Raw genomic sequence first — 22,494 nt, 5'->3', positions numbered from 1 at the left:
CAATGGAAAACCTGAACTAGACACTCACACATGAAGAAAAATATATAATAAAATAAAATAAAAAATCTACCTACCCCACCTATTTTAAAATTGAATGCAATCGGAACCACACAATTTTTTACGCCTAATACCAATAAACCTTTTCCTCAAAGATTGCGCCCCCTATATAGGCAGTATATATGGTTGGTATATATGTACCATGGTTATTTCCCTTGTTTTACCACATACAAGGAAGAGAGTCTGCGGTTTTACAACAAATGTGCCGACATAATAATTAGAATGAAGCACTCTGTGCATTGTAGATTAGTTAGTATGACTATCAAATATATTAGACATTTGTACATTTTAGACAGATGGTTGATGCGTGAACATGGTGATTAGTGCGATGAATTGGTTGACTTTTTATAGAAAACTGAAAAAAAATTATTAAAAAGATAAATCAAGCAATCGATTTTGCTAAAATGAGACATTGCTATACTCTCGTAGCATCCTGTGAAAAATAATTGGTGAAAAATAACGATACTAGTGAACAGCGCCACCAGCGACAGAGTCCCAAAAATTCCTGGGATTGTGACGCAAGCACAGAATCGACATGACCTGCTTCGAGTGTGTGGACGTTCATCCAAATATCATCATTTTCTGAGGTTTCAACTAGTTTGCACCGCGCAGTGTGCGCATAGCTAGGAGAGTAAAGTGTACCAGGTTAGTCGATGGTTTATATAATATTACGTAATCAGTAAGCTGCGAATCATTGATGTTGTTTACGGTTGTAAATTAATAATATGTAATCTGTGTCCAGTTCACGTGTGTCGCACGTTTGCTACTTGCGTAAGCTGCACCGGCCATCTTTGAAATTCACAAAATATACTCTAGTACCTGGTTGCACTACACAAGGGTTTCATAAGTTGTTACCTTGCCAAAGATTCTGTTGTTAGGTGCTTTGTATGTTCAAGGATTCGACCAATATTGTGTGAGAAAGGACAGGTAAGATAGAATGGGACTAACTTCACTCTGTGCTTGTTGCAATGTTTGTTTACGTTCCTCAACTTTACATGTAACTTGTAAGCTGCACGCCAATGAACTGCAGTGCGTAGTTTGGGAGTAATAACGCAATTTTGCCTCCATAGAAGAGTACATTATACCATGTATACTTTCAGTCTTAAAGTAAATATCGAGACAGGACTTGGATCTAGTCCCTACTTCATCATCGGCACGATTGAGGTGATCTCTGCCAGTTGTTTCTCCTGTCCTTCCTCTGTATGTACCACCAGGCTCTATGATTTACAATATCGTGACTGATCAGCTGATAGTAGTCATAGTGTATGTAGCACAGTCATTTGTGAGCTAATATTCTATTTCAGAATTCTAATATTTTAGAACTGAAATAATAACCGACAACGGTATTTTTTGAAATATTTATTGTATATACATAATCATTTACCTAATAACATCATTATGATCATCCTAACTAAAATATTACCATTGTGGAATAGAATACTAGTATTAGCTCACAAGTGACTGTAGTATGCAGGGACGTATGTGTACAGTGCAATTCATTCAGAACATGTCAGGAAGTGAAGTTTAAGGTTTCACAACCCAAGAAAAAACACCGGTGCGATTTTTTTGCTTGTGGTAAGCTTGACTGAGACAGTGTTAATGTAGTCTAGTTCCTATACAGTATCGTTATGATTTGTACCATAGGTACTTGAATCAATTTGTATGATTTTGAAAAAAGTGTAGAGTAAATAGACAAGGTATGAAGCCTAAAGAGCCACCGACACTTTGCAATTCAAACACCCAACAATTTCAACAAACAATTATGATAATCAAGCAACCACTAAAACTCACCTATGTACAGTCAATAGAAGCGCTATTAAATATATTCGATGATTTGTAACATCGATACCCTAAAGATTTTTGTGCAAGAGTGTGTGATTTGGGTAAAAAAAATGTGATTTTGGGTTTAAAAAAACGTAAACTCAAACTACTAGGCAGATCAGTTTGAAATTTGGTTGGAATGTTCTTCAGGGTGTTTATATTAAGAATTGTTCATGACATGATGATTCCCTCTGTATTATTCAAATTAGGTGTCAAAATGTGTCTTTTTGGTCAAAATCTATAATTCCAAAACTACTGAGCACATTCTACTGAAATTTAATGGGGTTGCCTATGTATGGAGATGTGTACAAGAAGGTGAATTTAATGGGGATGCAGCTGGGCATGTGTAGATGAAGCTGTATTCACAATGTGATGATCCCTTCAGTGATATGCAAATTAGGTCTACAAAATATGTCAAGTTTGGTCAAAACATATCTTGAAACTGCATAGTGAATGGGTTGAAACTTTGTAGGGATGTTTCTGGAGGTGTTATTCTGCAGTTATTGTTTTGACACAATTTGCCCTAGCAACCGTGACTATGCTCTTAGTAACAGTGAAATGCATATTAGTATTACAAAGATAACAGAGATGGTTATATAGGTATGTGAATACAGATTTAAAAAATGTATGCAAATATGCCTAACAACAGGACCACACCCATAGCAACAGCTACATGTAAATGATGGTTTATATTACAAAGATGAAAACTGGGAAAGGTAGGCAAGTTAATCAATATTCCATAAATGAATGCAAATATACCTAGCAACAAGATCATGCCATAGCAACAGCCAAATACAGTTGTGTTATCATCATAGCTTCACATCATTACATACAGCCAGTCTCGTATAAATATGAATTAGCATGCAGTACTCTTTAGTTTAAATGTTGATATACTTGTATCTAAATATTAATATGCCATTCATATTTTTTCCCAGAATACATATGCAGTCATGTCCCGTGTAACAGATTTGCGTATGTTTTTGAGAGGATTTCAAAAAGTTGGAAATGCGTATGTGAAGCTGCAACAAACAACAGTACAGGATAAATGGGCCAACTGTAGTGTGAGGAAAGTATTTGAGGGTGTACAGACAAAGGCAGAAGAGACAGTTAGCAATGTCCTCACGAAGAGACAAGGTGCCTCACATGACAATGTTGTAAGTATCAAACTATGGCAAAGTATGTGTTCCATTGTGTTGTAAGTACCAAACTCTGTGTTCCATTATGTTGTAAGTACCAGAGTATGTGTTCCATTGTGTTATAAGTACCAAACTATGTGTTCCATTGTGTTGTAATTTAAAGACTGGTGTATGGGTTTCTCTCTGTTGAGCAATGTTTCAGTGTTTTGAGTAAAATTAATGTCACCAGATAAAGCCATTAATATGAGACAAGGTTTGTGTGTGTGTACAGTGACAGTGTTTTTAGGTAAATATGTATTAGCAAAATATATTCTGATGTAGACTGGTACCTGTCCCTTAAGAGATTTTTTTCGTAACCTCCCAAGGGCCCTACTCGTGACTAGGAATATTTTTTTTAAAAGTTGACCACATTTTACTTCCCAAATTGAAATGAGTAGCTAATTCAAAACATTTGAAGATTATGAGACAAAATAAAAAAAACATCTCCCAAGGGTCTAGACTGGTGCCAGTCTAATTCTGATGGTGAAATCATGGTTTCCTCTTTTCACTATTGCTAAGAGTATTCTCAGGAAGGGATAATGAAATTGATGTGTATGTCATCCCTTTTCCATGAATTTAATTGTTATCACGAACTCTACTTTTGTGTTTGGTAGCCTTGACATATTGTACTGTCATACCCTTACTATTGTTTACTGCTGTGAAATAATATGAAAGATCAGAACTAGTAATTTTTGAATGGAAAGAAATTACTCATTTTGCAGACATCATAATACTTCACTTGTTTTCCAACAGACATCAACTGCCACTGCTGCTGCTGCCACTACTAATGTTAAAACCAATGGAATTATTGTGAACGGTTCATCACCATTAAATACACCAGTAGACACAAACATCAACTCTGCCACAACAAACAATGGTGGTGTTAAAGCCTTTCATTATGACTCAACATCTGGTGCTATAACTGCAGAAGAAATGAGAAAGGCAATGTTGAAGGAAAAGCAGAAAAAAGCAGGTGGAGGTGGTGAAGGTCAGAGACCACCACCTCAAACACCTCGTCCAAGACCTGTTGTGAATGCATCATCAAACCCCAGAATGAAGCAAAGTCTGAGTAAAAGATCTCGTGAGAGGAAAGTACCAGCATCAAGAGCTGGGAGAATGATGAATTTTGGTAGTCTTGCAGTAGGTCTTGGTGTAGGTGCTATTGCAGAGTATACAAGACAAGCACTGGGGATGAAGGCAGATGGCAAGTAAAGCATTTTATGTCTTGAGTTTCTACTGGTTTTCCTAACTTGTAGTTTTTTGTGTACAATTAAATACCTCCCAGGTAGAACAAGAATTAAGCAGGAACCCCAAAATTACTATAATCTGTACTGAAAAGCTTGTTATTGTTATTGTTGATTTCAGGTAAGGGTGGTGCTGGCTACCATGACAACACTTTCCTAACTGAAGCCAATGCAGAGAGGATTGTCAATACTTTGTGTAAAGTCAGGGGTGCAGCACTGAAGCTGGGACAAATGCTCAGTATACAAGGTAAACAGACTTCAATTGTAGACATTAACTCTAAAAGTTTAATGTCACTGTATACTATGGGATAGTCATGACACTGAACACAATGTATATATTATGTACAATACCCCTATTAAGTTGTTGACAAACTAAGATAAAATAGAGGAGACTGAGACATTCTGGTTAGGAATGTTAGAGAAAAGGTTAGTAGTCTAAATTGATACAATGGTTGTTGGAGACCTTAGCTAATGTGAAACTTTTATCATACGAATGGCTGCAGGACCCAGTGTTTGACAAGTTAGACAAAATGATTCCCAAAAGGGTATATTTTATGGATTATTTCATATCATTTACCAAGAATCTTAAAGTTTAGCAGTAATAGAATATATTTGGTGGCTTTATTACAAATATATGATATGCCATAATTATTCTCTGTATGTACGTAATGGTCTTGGCCAATAGTGTCACTACCACAGAATCATATCATATGTGCTTTGTATTTCTTACTTCTTCAGATAATACAATGATAAGTCCACAACTTCAGAATATTTTTGAAAGAGTGAGACAGAGTGCTGATTTCATGCCACTGTGGCAAATGGAGGTAAATATGTGTAAAGGTTAATCTCAGTTCATCTTGTAAGGTGTCCATCTTTGAAAGTGGGGTTGATGAAAAACTGCTACAACAAGTCACATCCACAGGTGTGATAATAAATCAGAAGTAAATTATACATGTATGTGTGTCATTGTTAAACAAATCATAAGATTTGTTAGTTGAAACTATTTCACTCTGAAAAACATCATTTGACAAATAAGTAGTAAGAAATGTAGGCATTTAACACAAACCCATTGCATCCCACCCCCAACTGTTATTTATGTGTCATGTGATAATGAAGTGTCAAAGTACAGCTGTAGTGTACATATATGTAGGATATGGATAAATTAGAGGAACATGGCTTTAGTGTAAAATGTGGAGAAAAAAATCCATGGTGATGATATATTTCCTTTTTGTTGTCCATGTAGAAAGTTCTCAAAAGTGAATTGGGTAATGATTGGAGGACCAAAGTCAAAAGTTTTGAAGACAAACCATTTGCTGCTGCTTCAATAGGTCAAGTTCATCATGCAACACTCCATGATGGTAGACAAGTTGCTATGAAAATACAGGTAAGATCCAAAGTACAACTGTTTGCTGTTACTTCTACAGGTTTATCTGGGAAGGTGGTGGTGGTGGTGGTGGTGGTGGGGGGGGGGGGGTTACTTCTACAGGTTTATCTTGGAAGGTGGTGGTGGTGGGGGGGGTTGGGGGTTGGGTTGGGTTACTTCTACAGGTATATCTGGGAAGGTAGTGGGGTGTAGGGGTGTATAAAAGAGAACTGAGTCCACTCATGGTTGAAAATACAACGTGAGACAAGTTAGAAGTCTAATTGCTACTAAACCCAACAAACTAGCTGTATAGTGATTATATATATTTATTGTAAAATCTAAAAGAGGAGTGTCACTCCAGGAAATACAGACACTTTTACAAACTATAGGTTCTGGAGAGTCTTTTTATGATTTTTACATCACCTACAATTACTTGTGATTTCTGAGAAACATCAACTTAAACATCAACTTGATCTTGTGCATTTATAGGGTATCTCATATTTCATAGTTTATGAAAATGTCTCTATTTCCTGGAGTGGCGTCCTTCTGTCAAAGTTGATATGGTTTGAATTGTGCCATGAATGATGGTAATTTCACTCTGAATCATGTCAGAAATGATGTTTTTTCTCTTGTCTGCATACAGTATCCAGGGGTTGCCCAAGGAATTGATAGTGATATCGATAACATAATGGGAATACTTAATGTTTGGAATGTTCTTCCTGAAGGTAGGTTTATGAAAGAATGTAAAAAGACCAACATGTTAAAGACAGACTTTCCAACTGATCAAAAAATATTTTATGCATATGTCAATCTGATTAAAAATCTGATGTAGTGAACTTGGTGTAATTTCTTCATTTAACAGTTTCTTACCTTCTATTTTGTTCCATGAGTTAGTGAATTGTTCCGAAATATGAGACAGTACTATAGGAGTTCATGTTCAAATCCTGCACATTTACGAAGATTCACGCAACCAATGGGAATACATCATCTGCTGAAACTTATGGTACAGTACCTCAGCATGCTCTGTTCCAAAAGAGCTGAAGTGCAGACAGTGATTTTATTGTTATTGTTTGGTGGTTCTCTTTGTTTTCATTTCAATGCTCGAGTGTTATATTGTGGGACAGATTCTGATTGGCTACACGTAAGTGCGAGATTTGAACATGAACTGCTATGGTATTGTGTCAAATGTAGGAACAAGTCACTCACTCAGAACAAAAAAAAGAACAAACACCAATAAACATAGGAAACAGAGGTAAATAAAGAAAATGTGCCATGTTCACTACATCAGATTTTAATCATATTGTGTATGCTTCAGTAAATAATATGTCTGCTATGTATGTAGACTGTCTTGTTGATGTCTATGTTGTCTTTCGTTGTGTAAAATGTTACTTATGTCAGACATGAAGTCTGTACATGTATGAAATAATTGTAAACTCTTATGATGAGAATTGACATAAAATTTCATATACATATTCACTATTATCTGGGATTTTAGAAGCAGTTGTAGGAGTAATGACATAGCAGTATTTCAAGATATATGAAACAATGATGAATGTTGGAGTTTTATAAGTATGATTTAAATATAGAGTACCGAAACAGATTTTTAAAATGTGCTGGTACAGTCTTGTTGTGCCATGTCAAAATAAAAGTTATTTCTAATGTGCACTGTTCTCTATGTGCACTGATCAATTGTATCGTGAAGAATACCATTAACATGGAGTTTTCTAGATTAGTAGTATGAACCTGTGGTCAAAGTTTTGAAAACAGTTACTACAGCCTACAGTCTGTTAGTTGGATAATATCTATGCAGCAGATTCTACATCTGTTGTTGTATTTTTAGCTCCCGTATGGGAGGTAATGTCGTGGCGATGTGTGTCTGTCTGTGCAGAAATTTTGTTCCACTGATATCTCAAAAAGTACTGTAGCATATGTTTTGCAATGTACTATGTGGCATTGTCCCGGCTGTAACTTAGCACTTCTGGTGGGTGTGGCTTGCATAATTTCTATAATTAATGACACATAGGGAAGCCCTTTTAATAGTAGGCACCCAGTCAGGCCTAATCAGTCTTTGTATCTCACTTGTATTTGATCTTGAGGCAGACTTTGGACTTGAAGGAAATGACACCATGTGTGTGTAGATCCAGCGAGCAAGTCAACTACTTATTTTATTACATATTCATACAGGTTTTTTGTACTCCCAAATATTGATATTTCCTTTCCAAAGGTATGGGAAGGCATACTAAAGATTCAAATTTGTTATTTTATATGTCTTGGCTTGTTTCACTGTAATGTTTTTCAATGTTGCTACACACAGTACAGCCATAATCAGTCTTTGTAACATCACTTGTTGCATTTGATCTTGAGGCAGACTTTGGACTTGAAGGAAATGACACTATTATGTAATAATGTATATACAGTTCACTGCAAATACCCCAGGAAAATGCTAAAATGATATCTCTGAACGGGAGCATTTTTTAGTTTACTTCTAGTTTCTAACCAAGTTATGCTTCTTTTTAGGTATGTATGCTGGAAATGCTATAGATGTAGCACGTAGGGAATTGATGTGGGAAGTAGACTATGAAAGGGAAGGTGCCATGTCAGAAAGATTTAGGTAAGTATATACACAGTGATGTAAAGCTATAGATATTAACTATTACTCTACTATCACTTAACGTGTACTACACATCCCTTTACAACTAATTGCTAATGTTTTGGCAATTTCTACTTTTCCAGAGAACTCTTGAAAGATGACCCGTTTTTTTACGTACCAGCAGTAATAAAAGAACTTTCAACAAAACAAGTTTTAACAACAGAATTAATTGACGGCGTGCCTTTAGACAAGGCAGTTGACCTTGACCAAGAAGTTAGAAATGAGGTAATGTCTGTTATTTTTGTTGATTAATAACACTCAATAGGGATAGGAGCACTTTGTGTCTTGTTGTATTTCTGTGTGTATAGTGGGTATATCACGTTTTATCTTTCAAAGACTAAATGTGTACAGTGCTTCCCATTGTAAGGCATAATCACAAAGTGAACTGGAATGCTAGATCACATTTATTGATTTCTGAAAAGCATACAGGATCATTCTTTATACTAATTTACATGGACATAGAACCCTTGTTTGTTGCATTCTACAGTATTTAGTCTACAATATCTATGGGTTAAATGCTTTGTGTATGCCCAGCTTGTATAGATATTATGTTTGTATGTACAACTTGTATAGATGTAATGTGTGTATGCCCAGCTTGTATAGATGTAATGTGTGTATGCCCAGCTTGTATAGATGTAATGTGTGTATGCACAGCTTGTATAGATGTAATGTCACATTATGTGTGTATGCACAACGTGTATAGATGTAATGTGTGTATGCCCAGCTTGTATAGATGTAATGAGTGTATGCACAGCTTGTATAGATGTAATGTGTGTATGCCCAGCTTGTATAAATGTAATGTGTGTATGCACAGCTTGTATAGATGTAATGTGTGTATGCACAACTTGTATAGATGTAATGTGTGTATGCACAGCTTGTATACTGTATATGTAATGTGTGTATGCCCAGCTTGTGTAGATGTTATGTGTGTATGTACAACTTGTATAGATGTAATGTGTGTATGTACAACTTTTGTATATATGTAATATGTAATGTGTGTATGCACAACTTGTATAGATGTAATTTGTAAAGCATCACTTCACAATATTGTAGGTATAAAATAGATAGTTAATGTGAAATACTAACTTTCGTTATTTTCTTTTAGATTTGTTCAAATATTCTACGACTTTGTCTTCAAGAGTTATTTTCATGGCATTTGATGCAGACAGATCCAAACTGGAGTAATTTCTTTTATAACCCAGATACAAAACAGGTAGGATACTTATACACCCCTTGTACATTTCAATTGTATGTTTGTTTCAAATTGTAATTGTTCATTACAGTATGATCAAAATTAGATTTCTACGCTCCCCTTTTCAAGATTATTGAAAGTATATTGCCAAATCGCTGCTGTTTGTTTCTGAACGGCTAAAGTCCTTGGGTAAGATTTGAATCATGATAGTGCCTCAGTAAACCCAATGAGATTTATTCCAGTTAAACTTAAGAGAAAATAGAAAAATTAAACACAGCCCAATACCTGAAAGGAAGTTGAAGTTTCATTGAAATTCTACCAAATTATCTACAGCAATAAATAAGGATCACTTATGGCAGTAGTGCAGTCTTACCAAATTCCCTTTTTTTAAAGTAATGATGTAGAATACATGTTTGCCAGCCACAGTATAGAATAAGTTGTCTGTTTGAATGTTCATCTCTAACTTTATCCAGACTTTTCCTAACACAGTGTAGCATTGTATTGATACTGATTGCCTATCACTTCAGTCATAATATAAATTTTGACTTTATGTGAAATTTGAACTTGGCCATTTCTTGTGTCTTTCAGGTTGCCCTGCTTGATTTTGGTGCAAGTATAGAATATGATAAAACCAAGTTTGTAGACAAGTATATCAAAGTAAGTGTCATTTGAATTTATGTACATGATATAGAATGTGATGCCTACAATGCTTTGAATTTTGAGAATAAAGAGAAGACTCGTATGGTAGAAAAGTAGTGCTCACATTGTTTTCTTGACAGTTTTGTCAGAAACATTTCTTGACTGATCAAAAAGGCTGATGGAAAAGATCAAAGATTGTGATAATGGAAAGTTAACCACTTGTGATATCTATCTTTGTGTTTCAGGTTATTCGCTCTGCATCCAGAGGAGACAGGCAAGGTGTTCTAGAGGGGTCAAGAAAACTGGGTTTCCTTACTGGTTATGAGACAAAGGTAAATTACTATTCAACTAATTTCAGTCAGGATTGTCAAGTGTGAAAAGATTGTGTTACAGATAGAAAGTAGTGTCTGATTCCTCAAAGTTTATTTCATCAAATTTATCTTTGGATTCTTTCAAGTATTAGGGTAATATTTGTATTTGTTGATTTACTGTTAATGGTTATTGAATTTGCTGAATTGCTACAAATATCTCAATACTACACGTACATGTACATATCCAAACACATGCACAATTCAGCTGACTACATGTGCTGTAACTGTTATTATAATACTGCATATGTACTAGACAAGTTGGCAGTATGACACACTACATAGTCTCACAGAATACACTGATTCAAAATGTCTAGATGCCAAGCCTGTGTCTTAAATTTAAAAGTTTGTAAGTGAATGACATGGTACTTTATATAAGGTGATATGGCAATTGATCACGTACACTAGACTGGGAGACCGGGAAATTATTTAGTGAGAATAAAGTTATAAATATTGGAAGTCTGAGCACTTGCCATTCAAGGATGCAATGCAATATTACTATTGTTGATAGTACACACCTATCTGATAACAGTGATATTTCACTGTATTTTATTTCCATCAGACAATGGAGGATGCACACATAGAAGCTGTCATGATTCTTGGTGAAGCCTTTGCCAAAGCTGAACCCTTCAATTTTGCCAACCAAGACACAACACGGAGAATACACAATCTGATACCAACAATGCTAAAACACAGATTGGCTCCTCCACCAGAAGAAAGTTACTCACTTCACAGGAAAATGGCTGGTTCATTTCTCCTCTGTTCAAAACTGCATGCCATCATTCAGTGCAAGGAACTCTTTGATAAAGTATGGGACAATTATGATTTTCCAGAGTGACTGACATTTACCTGAAATTGCATGAGACTTCAAAACCAGTGCACACCATAGGGCAGCTGTACCTGCAACAAGGCTGGAATGTTTTCAGGTGTGGAGCAAACAAGTGATGAATTTGATGTTGTGAGGTATTTTCACTCAGTGTACTGAAGGATATGATTGGTCCATGGTAGATTGTACCTTTCTGGAAGGAAGTATATGATTGGTCCATGGTAGTTTACCTTATTGAATGAAGGGATATGATTAGTCCATGGTAATTAATACTTCTCTGCAGCAAAGGACATGATTGGTCCACTATAGTTCCTACTTTTCTCCTTGAAAGTCATCATGGATATACACTCCACAAAAAGTGCAGGCGTCATCCTTATGATGGGAATTTGACTGCTGCTTTTGATCATGTACTCACAGAGAAAATAACTTATTTTAGTTTGAATTTTATTTGAAATGTTGACAAGCATGTCTATGGACTTAGAATTTACAGTTTTCACTTGCTTGAACTTGACAACTTAAATATATTACAGTATCTGGAGTTTTCTGCTGCCAGCACATGCAAATAAGACTGCTTGTAGTGAAATGGAAATTCAATTTTAAAAGAGGAATGTTCACTAATTTCAAAGTTGACAGAAATGTGAATGACTAAGAAATAAAAAAAGGAAGAGTATTATGTAATCCTGGCATGTCTTATTTGTACTTTGTATCAAGTATTCAGTGTGTGTGTATGTGGGTGTTTGGGTGTGAGTATGAGTGGGAATCCCACCTTAGCACAACTGAACACACCAGTAGACTGATATGAGTGGCATGCCATGTTCTGCTATGTATGACTGCATGCATGTGAATGGGTAATCTTTGTACTTGCAATAATCCTCAGTGGAGACTTTCTTTAATGTGTCTGGGAAATAGTAATTTGGTAAACAAATGTCTTTATGAGTAAAAGTGTGAATATTTTAAAATCCGCATCTTTATCGAGAGGTAATCATAATGGCAGTACTGGTACTTTATGTTGTTGTACACAACTTGAGGGCGTGTATACTGCCTAATACCTTGATGTACACAAGGACATGTATACTGTCTACCTTGATGTACACAAGGACGTGTATACTGCCTACCTTGATGTACTCAAGGATGTGTATACTGCCTACCTTGATGTACACAAGGACATGTATACTGCCTACCTTGATGTACACAAGGACATGTATACTGCCTACCTTGCTGTACACAAGGACATGTATACTGCCTACCTTGATGTACACAAGGACGTGTATACTGCCCACCTTGATGTACACAAGGACGTGTGTACTGCCTACCTTGATGTACTCAAGGATGTGTATACTGCATACCTTGATGTACACAAGGACATGTATACTGCCTACCTTGATGTACACAAGGACATGTATACTGCATACCTTGATGTACACAAGGATGTGTATACTGCATACCTTGATGTACACAAGGACATGTATACTGCCTACCTTGATGTACACAAGGATGTGTATACTGCCCACCTTGATGTACTCAAGGATGTGTATACTGCCTAATACCTTGATGTACTCAAGGACATGTATACTGCCTACCTTGATGTACTCAAGGACATGTATACTGCCTACCTTGATGTACTCAAGGACATGTATACTGCCTACCTTGATGTACTCAAGGACATGTATACTGCCTACCTTGATGTACTCAAGGATGTGTATACTGCCAACCTTGATGTACACAAGGACATGTATACTGCTTACCTTGATGTACTCAAGGACATGTATACTACCTACCTTGATGTACTCAAGGATGTGTATACTGCCTACCTTGATGTACACAAGGACATGTATACTACCTACCTTGATGTACTTAAGGACATGTATACTGCTTACCTTGATGTACTCAAGGACATGTATACTGCCTACCTTGATGTACTCAAGGATGTGTATACTGCCAACCTTGATGTACACAAGGACATGTATACTGCCTAATACCTTGATGTACTCAAGGATGTGTGTACTGCCCACCTTGATGTACTCAAGGACATGTATACTGCCTACCTTGATGTACACAAGGACATGTATACTGCCCACCTTGATGTACTCAAGGACATGTATACTGCCTACCTTGATGTACACAAGGACATGTATACTGCCTACTTTGATGTACTCAAGGATGTGTATACTGCCTAACACCTTGATGTACTCAAGGATGTGTGTACTGCCCACCTTGATGTACTCAAGGACATGTATACTGCCTACCTTGATGTACTCAAGGACATGTATACTGCCTACCTTGATGTACACAAGGACATGTATACTGCCTACCTTGATGTACACAAGGACATGTATACTGCATACCTTGATGTACACAAGGACATGTATACCGCCCACCTTGATGTACTCAAGGATGTGTATACTGCCTACCTTGATGTACTCAAGGATGTGTATACTGCCTAATACCTTGATGTACTCAAGGATGTGTGTACTGCCCACCTTGATGTACTCAAGGACATGTATACTGCCTACCTTGATGTACTCAAGGATGTGTATACTGCCTAATACCTTGATGTACTCAAGGACATGTATACTGCATACCTTGATGTACACAAGGACATGTATACCGCCCACCTTGATGTACTCAAGGACATGTATACTGCCTACCTTGATGTACTCAAGGATGTGTATACTGCCTAATACCTTGATGTACTCAAGGATGTGTGTACTGCCCACCTTGATGTACTCAAGGACATGTATACTGCCTACCTTGATGTACTCAAGGATGTGTATACTGCCTAATACCTTGATGTACTCAAGGACATGTATACTGCCTACCTTGATGTACACAAGGACATGTATACTGCCTACCTTGATGTACACAAGGACATGTATACTGCATACCTTGATGTACTCAAGGGCATGTATACTGCCTACCTTGATGTACTCAAGGATGTGTGTACTGCCCACCTTGATGTACTCAAGGATGTGTATACTGCCTACCTTGATGTACTCAAGGACGTGTATACTGCCTACCTTGATGTACTCAAGGATGTGTATACTGCCTACCTTGATGTACTCAAGGACATGTATACTGCCTACCTTGATGTACTCAAGGACGTGTATACTGCCTACCTTGATGTACTCAAGGATGTGTACATGTATATTGCCTACCTTGATGTACTCAAGGGCATGTATACTGCCTACCTTGATGTACTCAAGGATGTGTATACTGCCTACCTTGATGTACACAAGGACATGTATACTGCCTACCTTGATGTACACAAGGACATATATACTGCCTACCTTGATGTACTCAAGGACATGTATACTGCCTACCTTGATGTACTCAAGGACATGTATACTGCCTAATACCTTGATGTATTCAAGGACATGTATACTGCCTACCTTGATGTACACAAGGACATGTATACTGCCTACCTTGATGTACACAAGGACGTGTGTACTGCCCACCTTGATGTACACAAGGACGTGTGTACTGCCCACCTTCATGTACTCAAGGATGTGTATACTGCCTACCTTGATGTACTCAAGGACATGTATACTGCCTACCTTGATGTACTCAAGGACATGTATACTGCCTAATACCTTGATGTATTCAAGGACATGTATACTGCCTACCTTGATGTACACAAGGACATGTATACTGCCTACCTTGATGTACACAAGGACATGTATACTGCCTACCTTGATGTACACAAGGACATGTATACTGCCAACCTTGATGTACTCAAGGACATGTATACTGCCAACCTTGATGTACACGAGGACTTGTATACTGCCAACCTTGATGTACACAAGGACGTGTATACTGCCAACCTTGATGTACACAAGGACGTGTGTACTGCCCACCTTGATGTACTCAAGGATGTGTATACTGCCAACCTTGATGTACTTAAGGACATGTATACTGCCTACCTTGATGTACACAAGGACATGTATACTGCCAACCTTGATGTACTCAAGGACATGTATACTGCCAACCTTGATGTACACGAGGACTTGTATACTGCCTACCTTGATGTACACAAGGACATGTATACTGCCTACCTTGATGTACACAAGGACGTGTATACTGCCAACCTTGATGTACTCGAGGATGTGTACATGTATACTGCCTACCTTGATGTACCTACTTGCTATGTTTATAATGCTTGTGATCTCACTGGAGATACGTAGCTGAGAACACTTTTATTTTCACGCGCGCGCGCGCACACACACACACACACACACACACACACACACACATACACAAAAAAAAAACAACCCACACACTCGAGTACATATAATTTTTTAATGGGTTAGTGGGAGATGGTTGTAAACACCAAGAATAAAATATGCATAAATGCATATAGAGTTCTACAATTTTGATACACACTCGTAAATGGTTAGACCAGCTGGGCATTCACTGATTCACACACTTGGGCATCTTTAGTGTTTATGTTGTGAGGTGATAAATACTGGTGTAATAATTCAGAAAGAAACTGATTATTATCTCCAGATTTACTGGTTGTTTGTAGCTGTCTGATCATTTTGGTTGAGAGACTGTGGTGTGCAGTTACCTGGCCACTCTGGTTGAGGTACGACTGTAATTTACATGCATATTTACTGGTTGTGTGTAGCTGTCTGATCATTCTGGTTGGGAGACTTTGGTGTGCAGTTACCTGGCCACTCTGGTTGAGGTACGACTGTAATTTACATGCAGATTTACTGGTTGTGTGTAGCTCTCCGATCATTCTGGTTGCGAGACTGTGGTGTGCAGTTGCCTGGCCACTCTGGTTGAGGGACTAATTTACGTGCAGATTTACTGGTTGTGTGTAGCTACCTGTCTGATCATTCTGGTTGGGGGACTGTTATTCAATATACATGCAGAGTTGGTTGGGGAAATTAGAAAGTGTTATGGATTTTTCTAATTTACACACATTACTTTAGTGAATAAACACACATTCACTAAACAAGTCTTTCACATTCCATCCATGAATATGGAGAACTATATGTTGACAATTTTACACCATTATTTTATTACAACTTTTCCCCAAAATATTTGATATACAAATACTTCATTCTCATTATAAAAAATTACATCCACTCATTTGTTTACAGATATTTGCACTTGATTATTAAATCTACAAAGTGTGGTATATATGCATAGGTAACTGTATTGTACTCTACTTAGTTACACCTCTACGTGCACTGCTAAGTATCACCTCTACATACTGCCATGTAAGTACACAACCAATACTACGGTATGTGGTATGTGTTGCACTACATGCATTCCTTGGGTGGGATAAAAACATTGGGATCATGGATGCCAGCAACAACATCATAGAAACTGTGGGAGGAAAAGATTGAAGAGTAATTAACAAATATATGACATAGTAGAATAGAAAGCTACTTAGTCACTTCAAAAACTAGATTCCAATATTAGGCAATTTTACTATTACTAAAGATAAATGATACTTTCGTACCAAGGATGTATGGTATCTGTAAGAATAGGAACATTATCACAGGAATCGATTTGGTTCAAATTGTAAATATTAGTTTTTACTGAATGCTTTAAAAATCAAATAGTCTGTAAGGTACACCATGATGGAGTGGAACGACACGACATATCTTGAAGTCTAAAAATCTAAATGATGTTCATAGCTTTGATTGTGACTACTTGTTTATGATCAAATTTTGAATGTTGGATTAAATTGCTGACAAATGGAAAGATCAAGACAACAGAAGTTTTGGTTTCAATTCCTACTCTGTTGTCAGTCATAAAATGCCAATATGTATGGAGTGTAGCGTCTTATCAAATATGTTAGTACTAACCTGGAGTGAACTAGACCAGTTCTGTTACTGAAATACACATCTGTTACTGGAATACATCCCTTCACAGTCCAGGAACCAGCATAACGACCTGTACACAACCATGTCAGGGTTAAAACTTTGTTTGAGGAATACTGACTGCTTTTATAAGCAAATGAGTCAACTTTGATTGATAATAGGGGAATGCACTATACTTTGGTGTATCAAAACACCTTATGATGACACAGGTTTTGCTTAAATTTAGGGAAAGTTTCATTCTTATCTTAGTATTGGTAGTGTTTGACACTAGTTTAATCTTTCAAGATATTAATGTCACCTTTCCCATATATAGAATTATTGTTTTCTCTTCATATTCAAAAATATTATACATTTGTGACAAACGTCCCAATATTTTCACTCACCATGGTTCAGTTTGTCCACCCCACAACTGTACAGTCACACCTTCCCCTGGTGCAGCCCAACTACCAATGATGGTTTCACTCACCATGGTTCAGTTTGTCCACCCCACAACTGTACAGTCACACCTTCCCCTGGTGCAGCCAAACTACCAATGATGGTTTCACTCACCATGGTTCAGTTTGTCCACCCCACAACTGTACAGTCACACCTTCCCCTGGTGCAGCCAAACTACCAATGATAGTTTCACTCACCATGTTCAGTTTGTCCACCCCACAACTGTACAGTCACACCTTCCCCTGGTGCAGCCAAACTTCCCCTGGTGCAGCCAAACTACCAATGATGGTTTCACTCACCATGGTTCAGTTTGTCCACCCCACAACTGTACAGTCACACCTTCCCCTGGTGCAGCCAAACTACCAATGATAGTTTCACTCACCATGTTCAGTTTGTCCACCCCACAACTGTACAGTCACACCTTCCCCTGGTGCAGCCAAACTACCAATGATGGTTTCACTCACCATGTTCAGTTTGTCCACCCCACAACTGTACAGTCACACCTTCCCCTGGTGCAGCCAAACTACCAATGATAGTTTCACTCACCACGTTCAGTTTGTCCACCCCACAACTGTACAGTCACACCTTCCCCTGGTGCAGCCAAACTTCCCCTGGTGCAGCCAAACTACCAATGATGGTTTCACTCACCATGGTTCAGTTTGTCCACCCCACAACTGTAGTGTCACACCTTCCCCTGGTGCAGCCAAACTACCAATGATGGTTTCACTCACCATGTTCAGTTTGTCCACCCCACAACTGTACAGTCACACCTTCCCCTGGTGCAGCCAAACTACCAATGATGGTTTCACTCACCATGTTCAGTTTGTCCACCCCACAACTGTACAGTCACACCTTCTCCTGGTGCAGCCAAACTACCAATGATGGTTTCACCATAAAATGTAGCATTTTTGGGAATTTCAATTGGTCTGAAGGGTCTGGTCAGCTGAGACACTTTGCATTCTTTTGTCTTCAAGTTGATTTGGTATTCTTTGCCCTGAATTTACAGATAAGATTACAACTTTCAGTTTCTCAGTATCACATCTTCTTTAGTTTATATATGTACTTCAGTCACTATAATATAGTAACACAAATCATATCATTTTTATGTCTACAGTCATCACTCATTTCAGTTAGTCAGTACCACTTCCTGTTCAAAATATGCATATCTATATTTTATTACATTTGGAAAAAATTAAAATCCATATTTCATTTCTTACGAGATTAATCAAATGTTTTTGTGTATCAAACTTCTCTTATCTGGAGTAGCAAGTGACCAGCAAAAATGTGAAATTTTGTTAACATGCATTGTTATGTAAAGTAGCAAATTGAAGCACAGACCGTCATGTAAGGTCTGTGATTGAAGTTACTACTCTCTATAACAGCTCTACAAGATTGATAAAAACAAGTTGTCTTTGATCTAATTGGATTGTTTACTTCAATAATAAGTAACATTTATTTCCTATAAGTCACTCTTTCTTGTTATAAATCATATCATGTTCATACATCACTTCTACATTTGCCTTACCTCTTTGTGCAGATACAAGGATTCAAAGAAATCTTTCTTATCATGAAGATTGACTTCTTCCATAGTATGTATTCTTTCATTGTAACTATCGTATGTTATCCTGACACGTGCCTCAAATTCCTTAGATGCATCAATCTATGATAGATAATCAGATACAAGGTAGATACACAAGTTATCAATTATGTACATGTATAAGGAGGAAAAAACATACATTGGCCACGAATAAATCAAATTGGGTTAGGTTCCACAGCAACTTTAAGGCTGTAGTGTGTGTCCACCACTCACTCTAAGGTTTGTTTGGGGCAGTTGAGGTGTAGAAACTCAAACTTCCATCAGCTTTCACAGAAATATAGACAAACTTGTATTTTCAGTTTAAATTTGGGGGGTGGGGGTGGGGGGGGGGGTGGGTTACCATACTTTATGTAGTAGATGTACTCACCCAATATAAGGATGACAAAATATAATATTATCTCTGAACCCATTTACATACCTATACCTTCAGTAGAACAGTTTACTTTATTGGACTTGGTCATGAAAGTAAAATACCTCTACAATAAATCTATATATATATCATACATTAAAGAACTGCTATTGCCACTTTTTCTTGATTGGGTCGACAGATGATACATACCTCAAGCATCTTGGCTTCCCATATAGCTGGGGCAACTGCAAGAAAATGTAAAAAAAAAGAAGAAAAATTTCGTTGTTAGGATTGGCTTCTTTTTGAAGCATAGGGACAGTTGATGTTGAAGCATGTAGTTGACAGTCATCAGATCTTAAGATATAGAGACTATGGGTGTATGTATTCCTCAATGCACTAAGGGCTTCTCTCTTATGTTGCATTGTGATTAAAATTTGTATTTGTGTAGTACTAGTAGAAGTACAAAAGAAGTTGGGCCTGAACAAAAGAATGATTAATCCTATATAATCATCATGGCTCCACAGATAACTCTGATGGATGAACCTGGGATGGAATCATGGGCCTTTAATTAATATCTCCCTCTAGATAGTAATAGATAGTGCCATCTAAGATAAAGTGTTAGGGGATCATGTGATGTGGCGATATCAACTTCAAGATAAAAGTTGTACAAGTATATGCAAGGACAAATTAAAAATCAGGTTTTTAAGTGATAAATATTATTTTCAGATACACAGTTTGTCTTGGAAGTTCATTATTCATGTACTTTTTGTTGCATGATGTATGTAACAAGAAGTGTTGATAGCAAATCTTTTAGAAGTGTAGTACATTATGTTCTCATAATGAGTTTTGGAAATGTATGTATATTAAGGATCACATAGTTATGATATGAAACTCTACTGGTCAAGAAATAATTAATAGGAGTGAATTACTACTTAATACTAACTTACATAATATATGAACACCTTCTAAATCTATTTGAAAGGCAGTATAAAATAAGTCAACTTGATAAATGGTTGCAGTAGGGTGGGCTAGAAAACTTTAGGTTGCACATTTTTGTAATGGATACAATGGTTTATCTGTTGACATCTGAATTATATGTTTCAAAATAAACAAACAGAAAAAGGAACTGGTATGAACCATTCATTTACCCAATATAAAGATTAAACATGTTGATAGCATTCATCTACCAATCTGTACCATATCCTCCCACAATTTTGTCATTAATATGTTAACAATAAGTGAGAAGGGCATACTTGTTAGTTAATTTTATGAACATTTTCAATAAATATTTGGAATACGCAAGAGGCAAGTTACCTGAACAGTTAGTAGTAACATAACTTGAAGGGTTGTTGTCAATTTTATGTACTGTCTTTTAATATGATATACCACTGTGAGTCACACAAGCATGACTTTATTGGGGTTATATTTAAAAACAATTATAAAAACTAATTACATTACAAAAACAAATCTCAACCCATAACTGTATTGTAACAATATACTAAAGTTCAAACTTTATTCCAACTAATCATTGATATATGGATTTTGATAGGAAGGCTTGCATGCAAATTTCATCTCATAAATGATAACACCATAATCTACTTATCAGTTGTTTGGTTTATCAATGAATGAATGAATGAATGAGTGAGTGAGTGAGTGAGTGAGTGAGAGTGAGTGAGTGAATGAATGAATGAATAAATCAATCATTGAATCAATCAATCAATCAATCAATCAATCAATCAATCAATCAATCAATCAATCAATCAATCAATCAATCAATCAATCAATGTTATATTTTTATGCAATTTTATAAATAGTACTCTTTTACTCTAAACTTGGGTACAAGGCCTAGGGTTATTTTTACTTTAAATTACAATATACTTGGTGGGGGGGGGGGGGCAGAAATTTAGGCACCGTTCCCAGGGACCTTGGGAGCCTGGGCTTTGGAGGCGGGGCAGGCATAGGCACAATAGGTCCGTAAAGTAAACAAGCAATGAGTAAGCATTTTCACAACCAGGCTGAACCCCACAGAACATCCTGAACGTGGAGCATATTACTATTTTGGGGCCAAAGTACCTATTTTGGTGAATAAATCAAGTACTTAATACTTTGACTAGATTTCAGCCGGAAGATACGTATCGTACCTTCATGCAAGCAAAGTCACGGTAAACATATACAGGTGGTAACCCAGACAATAATACAGACAACCGACACAGGCGTTTGAATCAACCTGTGTACACATTTTCTTTCACATGTATGATGTAAATATATGACCATACATTACTATACACACGTGTTTTTTTAAAATATACACAGATTGATCCAAATGCTTTTTGTACATTCAAAAAACCCAGATTGATTTACTTTTGCCTGTGGTAATGGTATGGATGCACAACTCTTGTCTGCAGACACAAGGGCAGACGATGTTAAAATACTTACCGCATGGTGTTGGGACCTGGCCGTACACCGTTCCAATGAAAACCAACACTACGAAAATGAGCCTCATGTTGTATTTTGGTGCGTGGCGTGAGCTGTGTGTCAGGTTCAAGTGACTTCCAGTTGAGACAGTGCAGTGTCGATGATGATGATAAGGGGGAGTTGCTGACATCACGTGAAGAACTGCAGGGGTATGTTTATTGTTTGACATATGGGTCGGGGCGGGGTCAGGGGCGATGCGCTCCAAATTCACTAACCACAACTCAACAGATCAAATGATATTGCTACATATAATATCACTGTTGTAACGAGAAGGTTTTGATGAAATATTTCAAGGGAATATTTACGTTCAAAATGACAAATCAATACGAATCAGACTATATAGTTCTCACCCTGATAGAAGTAGATCCCCATGCTATAAATGGAGGCTCCTGGATTTTACGCAATGTTTGATTCTCGTGACCTTGCCAGGTTCGATTATACAACATTTGAGTTAGCTGTTGCTGTTGGG

At 37.1% G+C, this 22,494-nt stretch overlaps 2 protein-coding genes across 3 annotated transcripts; one reads left to right on the top strand and one right to left on the bottom strand.

Annotated features, from left to right (window-relative positions):
* Positions 1 to 580: 580 nt before the first annotated feature.
* LOC144450040 (atypical kinase COQ8B, mitochondrial-like) lies at positions 581 to 11,997 on the top strand. Of its 2 annotated transcripts, none has more exons than XM_078140614.1 (13): positions 581 to 702; positions 2,814 to 3,029; positions 3,807 to 4,250; positions 4,424 to 4,544; positions 5,036 to 5,121; positions 5,541 to 5,681; positions 6,304 to 6,385; positions 8,178 to 8,271; positions 8,394 to 8,535; positions 9,416 to 9,523; positions 10,091 to 10,159; positions 10,387 to 10,473; positions 11,072 to 11,997. In XM_078140614.1, exons 2-13 carry the CDS (start codon positions 2,829 to 2,831, stop codon positions 11,345 to 11,347), a joined length of 1,851 nt encoding a protein of 616 aa, XP_077996740.1. In that variant the 5' UTR covers positions 581 to 702; positions 2,814 to 2,828; the 3' UTR covers positions 11,348 to 11,997. The 2 variants fall into 2 exon arrangements, with proteins under 2 accessions (XP_077996740.1, XP_077996735.1); XM_078140609.1 differs by having other exon boundaries at positions 2,814 to 3,032; positions 3,807 to 4,257; positions 4,419 to 4,544.
* Positions 11,998 to 16,330: 4,333 nt separating this feature from the next.
* LOC144452918 (mammalian ependymin-related protein 1-like) lies at positions 16,331 to 22,161 on the bottom strand. The gene is made up of 6 exons (XM_078144133.1): positions 21,987 to 22,161; positions 19,761 to 19,795; positions 19,130 to 19,264; positions 18,418 to 18,598; positions 17,155 to 17,242; positions 16,331 to 16,669 (listed from the first exon to the last, which is right to left on the bottom strand). The coding sequence occupies exons 1-6, from the start codon at positions 22,153 to 22,155 to the stop codon at positions 16,603 to 16,605; spliced, it is 675 nt and encodes a 224-aa protein (XP_078000259.1). The 5' UTR covers positions 22,156 to 22,161; the 3' UTR covers positions 16,331 to 16,602.
* Positions 22,162 to 22,494: the final 333 nt, after the last annotated feature.

The sequence above is a fragment of the Glandiceps talaboti genome, chromosome 2 (assembly GCF_964340395.1).
Source record: "Glandiceps talaboti chromosome 2, keGlaTala1.1, whole genome shotgun sequence".
NCBI classification, from domain to species: domain Eukaryota; kingdom Metazoa; phylum Hemichordata; class Enteropneusta; family Spengelidae; genus Glandiceps; species Glandiceps talaboti.
This window is presented reverse-complemented; position numbering and strand designations above follow the sequence as displayed.